The sequence below is a fragment of the Trifolium pratense genome, linkage group LG4 (genome assembly GCF_020283565.1).
Source record: "Trifolium pratense cultivar HEN17-A07 linkage group LG4, ARS_RC_1.1, whole genome shotgun sequence".
In the NCBI taxonomy this organism is placed as follows: Eukaryota; Viridiplantae; Streptophyta; class Magnoliopsida; order Fabales; family Fabaceae; genus Trifolium; species Trifolium pratense.
Genome location: NC_060062.1, coordinates 33,885,117 through 33,893,265, shown reverse-complemented (window position 1 = coordinate 33,893,265; position 8,149 = coordinate 33,885,117). Strand labels below are relative to the sequence as shown.

The 8,149-nt window shown below is 29.8% G+C and overlaps 1 protein-coding gene across 1 annotated transcript; it reads left to right on the top strand.

The window, feature by feature from the left end:
• The first annotated feature begins 346 nt into the window (after positions 1-346).
• Positions 347-5,164, top strand: LOC123920941 (trans-cinnamate 4-monooxygenase). Its single transcript, XM_045973297.1, has 3 exons — positions 347-1,328; positions 2,305-2,441; positions 4,390-5,164. The coding sequence occupies exons 1-3, from the start codon at positions 544-546 to the stop codon at positions 4,986-4,988; spliced, it is 1,521 nt and encodes a 506-aa protein (XP_045829253.1). The 5' UTR covers positions 347-543; the 3' UTR covers positions 4,989-5,164.
• The last annotated feature ends 2,985 nt before the right edge of the window (positions 5,165-8,149 follow it).

The following is an 8,149-nucleotide window of genomic DNA, read 5'->3' as shown; positions in this document are numbered from 1 at the left end:
CATTTCAATTTTTATACAAAATTAAAAAAGTACTCGTTCCGGCCTTAATTTATAAGCAAAAAAATCACTTTTTTAGATTAATTGAATTATTAATGTATTTGGACTATAATATAATCCAAATACATTAATGATTCAATGAATTTAAAAAGTACATTTTTCCTTTCAATTTTTTATACAAAATTTTAAAAAAGTACTCTATCCAGTCATTATTATAAGTAAAAAAACATTTTTTAAGTTCATTATAAACGTAATGTATTTAATCAACAATATAAACCAAATACATTACTTTTTCGATGAATTTAAAAAATAAATTTTATTTATAATAATAATGAGCGGAGTAAAAATTAAACATCACACATACCAAAACCACAAACTCAACCTACCCCTCAAATTAACCCCACCTAACCAAAAGCCACACATGTTCTTTCAGTTTCACATTTCACACTCACCAAAACCTCTCTCTATATAAACCCAACAACCACCCTCAACATTTCCATTACTCTCAACAAACATAACAACACCACAACAACAACAACAACAACAATGGATCTACTCCTCCTTGAAAAGACTCTTTTATCCCTCTTCATCGCCGCCATAATCGCAATCACAATCTCAAAACTCCGTGGAAAACGGTTCAAACTTCCACCAGGTCCAATTCCAGTCCCAATCTTTGGTAACTGGCTTCAAGTTGGCGATGATCTCAACCACCGTAATCTCACCGATTTAGCCAAACGCTTTGGCGAAATCCTGCTTCTCCGGATGGGACAACGAAATCTTGTCGTTGTCTCATCACCGGAGTTAGCAAAAGAAGTCCTCCACACACAAGGTGTCGAATTCGGTTCCAGAACACGGAACGTCGTATTCGACATCTTTACTGGAAAAGGACAGGATATGGTTTTCACTGTGTACGGTGAACATTGGCGTAAAATGAGAAGAATTATGACAGTGCCATTTTTCACAAACAAAGTTGTACAACAATATAGATTTGGTTGGGAATCTGAAGCAGAAAGTGTTGTTAATGATGTTAAGAAAAATAGTGATGCTAGTGTTGGTGGAATTGTGATTAGAAGAAGATTACAATTGATGATGTATAATATTATGTATAGGATTATGTTTGATAGAAGATTTGAAAGTGAAGAAGATCCTTTGTTTGTGAAATTGAAAGCTTTGAATGGTGAAAGGAGTCGTTTGGCTCAAAGTTTTGAGTATAATTATGGTGATTTTATTCCAATTTTGAGACCTTTTTTGAAAGGTTATTTGAAGGTTTGTAAAGAGGTTAAGGATCGTAGGTTGCAGCTTTTCAAAGACTATTTCGTTGATGAGAGGAAGTAAGTTTTTTCTATTTATTTAACTTTTTTTTTATTTAATTTTTTTTGCTTTTTAATTTGCTTTTAATTTTTCTTTTTGCTTTTTAATTTCCTTTTTGTGAATATCCCTTGTTTGTTCATCTTGATGATTTTATCCTTTCTTTTCCCTTTTAAGACTTGTCACAAACCACATGTCTCACCCATAACATGACAACTGTTTTTTTTTTCTCTTCAAAAACAAGTATTTACCACAAAATATTCATACAACAAACATGCATATAAAAATGTTCAGCTTAATAATATCGACATTTGTACATTTCATATTTTGGCACATTTTTTTATCTTGGACATACTTGAATTTTAGTTTTAGTGTAGTATCTAGATTAATTAGTGGTGGATTTGATAGAAGATTCATTACTAGTATGTTAGTGAAATTTTGATAAAATTTATGCTTTATAGTTTGATAAGAAGCATGTGCTAGTATGATTTTGTTAAATTCAATATAAATATAAACATAATCTTTGTTTCTTTTAGTCCTTTTTTTTTATATAGATTTAGCTAGAGGATTTTTTTATTATTAATTTGGTCAAGGGAGATGAGATTAATTATTTTTTATTTTGTTTTGGTCAAGGGAGATTATTTATTAAATAGCACTTGAAAAGGTGAATGGAATAGTTTAATTTTGAGCAATTATTATTTAATTGAAACACCCACTTGGGCCACTTGCTACATTTTGTATCCGTAGAGTCTTTATTAACATGATGATGGGCTATAACATAATGTAAATTTATTTAACTTATGTTAGTATTAGCTAATTATTAATTTTCTCATAAAAATAAAATAAATATTAGTAATAGCTAATTAATTCAATTAAATTAAAGGGCCACTTGCTACATTTTGTAACCGTAGAGTCTATTTATTAACAATGGTGGTAATTTTGTAGTACTACTAGCTAATTAATTAAATTAAATTAATGGGAATTTTTATTATTTAACAGGAAGCTTGAAAGCACCAAGAGCACCACTAGCAATGATGGACTTAAATGTGCTATTGATCACATTTTGGATGCTCAAAAGAAGGGAGAGATCAATGATGATAACGTTCTCTACATTGTTGAGAACATAAATGTTGCTGGTAAGATAAAGATACATATGGTCCTTATTTTTTACATTTTTTTTATTTATTTATCTTGCTAAAAGTAGTGCTACATTATTTATGCTTTAGTTTAATTTTTTTAATTAATTTATCTTGCTAAAATCGAATTTGGTTCACATACTTTTGAAATTAAATAATGATTATAAAATCATCTCACAAGAAGACATTAGGTGACCGGGTGTATTGTCATACTCTCTCTCATTATTATTTTAAAATTTTTTATTGAAGAGAGAGGTTGAAATTAAGAGAGAGATAGATAGGATTGAGAGAGATGGAGAGGAGAGTGAAGGAAAATATGTCACGGTCATATATAATACTAGTAGAGGTTCAATCTTATCTCCCTTTCAACTTGTTTATTTTCTTTTCTTTTTAAGACCTAACTAAGTTGGCCATATATATGCCAATTTTCAACTTTATTCTGATATTTTCTCTTAAAATATTCGTTTCATTTTTAATGAAATGAATTAAAGTTTAATACAAAGACCCCAAGTAAATAGTACCCTCTACTGTCTTTATTATAAGAAACAAAATTATTTTTTAAATTTATAAAAATATCATAGAATAAATATATTTAATATTTTATGAAGCTAAAAGATAATAATTTTTTTTGAGGGAGCAATTATGATTTAGAATTTGAATGAGCACACAAGAGTATTTTTATTTTTATTTTTATTATTATTATTTGTCAAGAAAAGGAGGAAAAAAGGACACGTAGTTTTGCAATAAAGTAATTAATAAAGAAAGGGGGTTAGGTGAACGATTAAACCCTCTAGTATAGGTTCAATCTTATCTGCCTTTCAACTTGTTTATTTTGATGTTGATATCATTGGAGGTAGTTGATCTAAAATGTGGACTTGATCTAATCTTCAATTTTTTCTTTTGAGTGTGCGTGTGGCAAAAAAATTGTCAAATTTGAACACTTTTGCTTTAGTGTGTCTTTTTTATGCTTGCACAAATAGGGAAATTGGTTTTCTTTCATATTTCAAGTAATTCATTATTATTATTATTATTATTATTATTATTATTATTATTATTATTTCACTTTTATATATATAAAAAAAGGGAAATTGGTTTTCTTGTCCTAATTAGTACTTTTTAGAGGGAGTATTTTAATTAAAATATTGTTGTTTTAAATCAAGTGAAATTGGTTTTTCTTTTAAATATCACTTTGACTATTTTTATGACCAAGAACATTACTTTGACTTAAAGTGATAAATTTATTCTAGTCAACAAATTAGCTTTTAGACTAAAATATTTAATTAAAGTTAATAGAAAAATTATTTTAATTATATTACTCCATTTTATTTTAAAATCAATAATTATCAAATATTTAAAATCAATTTTGTTGTTGCACCTACTACCTCCCCAAAAAAAGTGGTGGCTGGCCACCAAATTTGTTTGGTGCAACTACCTCCCATTAAAGTCGTAAAATATGATGATTACTTGATCAATCATTGTTTTGGTTTATATTAGAAGAAAATAAATGATGTGGATTTTGTTTTTGTTTTTATGAGTGAGTGACTAGATGGAAGCTTATGAAAAATGTAAGAATATTGAAACATAAACTTTGATAAAAATAAATAAATAAAAATTAAGAGGTACAATATCTCGAGAAAGGATTCTTTCTTGTTGGAAAAAAATTGAGGAAATAATGTTGGTATTTGGACCATTTGCTTGTACATAATAAACAATATTTAAATCTAAAAGAAATGGATTAAAGTTGATTGATGGTTGAAATGTAAAAATTGAGGGAAATTTGAGAGAAAACAAATTGAGAGGATACTTTCTCCCATATCTCGGTACTTATTTATAGGCTCTTTTGGCTCGTTTCATTTATTTATAGTAGGTAATTAATATCTATGTTTTGTTTATAACAATTATTATGGTTTGTTTTTCTAATGTACTAAATTTCATGTTTTTTAAACAGCAATCGAAACAACACTATGGTCAATTGAATGGGGAATTGCTGAGCTAGTGAACCACCAAGAGATTCAAAACAAAGTAAGGGAAGAGATGGATAGAGTTCTTGGACCAGGACACCAAGTAACTGAGCCAGATCTTCAGAAGCTACCTTACCTACAAGCCGTGATCAAAGAGACACTTCGTCTTCGCATGGCAATTCCACTTCTCGTCCCACACATGAACCTTCATGATGCAAAGCTTGCTGGTTATGACATCCCGGCCGAGAGCAAGATATTGGTCAACGCGTGGTGGCTTGCAAATAACCCTGCTCTGTGGAAAAAGCCAGAGGAATTTAGGCCTGAGAGGTTCTTGGAGGAAGAGTCGCATGTTGAGGCTAATGGAAATGACTTTAGGTACCTTCCTTTCGGTGTTGGTAGAAGGAGTTGCCCTGGAATTATTCTTGCTTTACCTATCCTTGGTATTACTATCGGGCGTTTGGTTCAGAATTTCGAGCTTTTGCCTCCACCCGGACAATCTAAGATTGATACTTCTGAGAAAGGAGGACAGTTTAGTTTGCACATACTCAAACATTCCACTATTGTTGCTAAGCCAAGATCATTTTAATTAGTATTCACACTAATACCCTTTATTTGTTTTACTTTGTGGAATGCATTTAATTATTCATAATGTGGGAATGTTATTAAAATGTCTTAGGAGAATAATGTTGTTGTTTTGTGCTTGTCCCATGTATAAAACTTTTGAACATGAAGTAATGGTTTTGAGATGATTTTGTAACAAAACTTTGTCCTTTATATTCTCTTGATTAATTAATATTTTGTTGTCGTGAAATGTCCGTGCCTAACTTTTTGTTTGTTCTTCATTCTTTACATCCATTTCACTTTCTTTTTTCATCATACAATAACCAACTTTTTTTTCTTTCATGTTTTTTGTTATGAAATTAGTATGATGTCTATGATAATGTAGAATGTGTTTTGGTTATGTTTAATTGGGCTTTGGGCCTTTTCAAATATATTGGGCTTAGCCCCAATATATTTTCTACAGCCAAAACTTAACTTGCTTGTGCGCCCAATTATTACATCCTAATAATTAGGTTCAAACAACTTTTGTATATATCTTAGGATTAGAATGTTGATAAAATGAGCTAATATTCTTCCACTATCCTTCCCTCACTCCCCCTCTCTGATTAAACTTTTTTTGAGAAACGTTTGAACTTTAGAATTCGAATTTGTAAGGGAGTGTTTCAAATTCTAGAGATTGAATGGTTCTCTTACAGAATAAAAATATTTGACAGAAAGCAAATTGATTTTGAATAGGAATATGTTTATTATTTTCATTATAGTTGAAAGCAAATTACAATGAAATATCTTTGTTACAACGTAAAAGCTAACTTACATAAAATATTATGAAAAATGACATCGAACTTAATAAAATTTTTAGAGAAAAATGAGTATGCTATCGGCATCTCTATATAAGAATAAGAGATGGGGCGAAACTGTTTGTCACTTTGGAGATGGTTGGGGGGTTCAACATACCATTTTGGGGGCCAAATTTCCACTTTTCGGGGCCAAAGACAACTTCATTTGTGTTGTAGTTTAACAACAAATTTGAAGCTTCCGTTCAATTAGCCGTAACATTCTCAATCTTGATGGCCCCTAAAAGTCTATTGTTGGTCAACATACTCTCAATCATCATCAAAGAAACATGATAGGAGAGTTATGACCAATTGACGACAAGTTATGTGGCTATTTACACACGAAACATAGAAAATAACCAAAAATAGATAGAAAAGAAATTGAGAGAGGAGGAGAAGAGGTTGAATAGTGAAAAATGAAGAAAATGTTTCAATTATAGACTTCAAAAAGACGTACGATTGTCCGAAAAAAATTGCACAGTTAATAACTCTCAGTTATTACATACAAAAAGTGTCCAAATTCAAGGTAGTTTAGTAAGAAAGTTAAGTGTTTTGCTATTAGAAAGTAAAAAAACTACTTGAGGATAGAGATTACTTGCAAGAGAAGAAAAATGGATTGATTTGGGTGTAAGTCTGAAATTTTAGCCTAGGGCAAAAATCTGAAAGTTGAAGCTAAGAAGTGTGTCTGGAAATTTCGCTGGAGGCGAAAGAAGCTTCGCTTGGGGTGAAAGTTAGCCAATGAGATGATGCCACGTCATTCACTTTAGCCAATGAGGTTTAATTGTGCAATTATCAATTTCATAGAGATATTAAGTTGATCAATTGTGATTATGAGATTAACTCTTTTCAAACCTCAATTAATCACAAGTCCTCCTAAGAAATTAGAGATTTATGATTAATGGAGAGGATGATGATCCAAGAAATTGGGAATCATCACCTTGTTAATCCATCATAACACTAATGAAGTGCTCTGTTTGAATCCACCTAATCACCAAAAAATTGCATGGGATGAAATGAATCAACAAGGTCCAATCTCACTGTAATTGTTTGATTAATTCAAAGTTAAACTTAAAAAAAATTCTAAAATCATTTGCTATGCAAACCCCCAAATACTTTCATTTTAATCTAAGTAATATGTTCAATTGTCTTGTGTTTGAATTGTCGCAATCCTCGTGGGATCGATATCTTTAATATTATCTGACAAAATTAGTGCACTTGCTAAAATAATCATCAACAGTCTCTCTAGTGGCCTATAAATTTTTTGAATATTAACCATATTTTAATGGATTAAATATATTTTTGGTCCCTATAGTTTCACAAAATTTTCGTTTTAGTCCCTGAAGTTTGTTTTCACACTTTTTAGTCTTTGAAGTTTCTCCACTCAAGGTTTTTAGTCCATACTTTTAATCAAACTATTGTATACTTTCACATTTTTGAATAATCTTTTATATTCATGTTTATAATATTATAAGAACATCTCCGATAAAAATTTAGATTTTTTTAACATAAGATGAATTATTTATGTGCAAATAACTAAAAAATTCATATTTAATTCATCTCTTGTTAAAAAAATTTAAATTTTTGTAACAGAGATTCATATAATGTATTAAACATGAGTGCAGAAAAAAATTTAAATTTCGAATGATATGCACGAGTTGAATGAAAAGTAGGGACTAAAAACCTTGACTGAAGAAACTTCAGGGACTAAAATGAAAATTTTGTGAAACTATAGGGACCAAAAACATATTTAACCCTATTGTAATTTTAGAATTCGAGTTGTGTTTGAATTCTAACGGCAAATCTTTTTTTTTTGTTTATTTTATATGTAAACATTTTATTATATGAGAAATAGCAAATACTGAATTGAATATTGACATTTTATGATGAGTAAACTGCCGAATATCCCCTAAAATTTTAAAATTCGTCAAATATTCTATGAAATTTGAAAATAGACAAATGCCCTCCCTGAAATTATAAAAAGTCAATCAAATTACCCCTTGATGTGGACTCTGACTGGTAGTGTCAGGGGGCAATTTGATTGATTTTTTATAATTTCAGGGGAGTATTTCCCTATTTCCAAATTTCAACAGAATATTTGACGAATTTTAAAATTTCAAGGGGAATTTGACAATTTACTCTTTTGACTGACACGTACTAATGTACTATATAATATATATGATGCAATTTTTTTTATGTTTTTGACAACGATTTGGGACAATTATTATCTCCCTTTCATATTTTTTTTATTTATTTTTAAAAAACCAAAATGAAATATATTAACACAAACAGTCTTTCCAGCATAAGACATACTGAGGTAGCCTACAAAAGTTTACAAAGAGTCAGATAAATACAA

Coding starts and splice junctions, on each gene's coding strand:
- LOC123920941 (XM_045973297.1), top strand. CDS start 544: ATGGATCTACTCCTCCTTGAAAAGACTCTTTTATCCCTCTTCATCGCC. Junction 1,329..2,304: donor TATTTCGTTGATGAGAGGAA/GTAAGTTTTTTC, acceptor ATTATTTAACAG/GAAGCTTGAAAGCACCAAGA. Junction 2,442..4,389: donor TGAGAACATAAATGTTGCTG/GTAAGATAAAGA, acceptor TTTTTTAAACAG/CAATCGAAACAACACTATGG.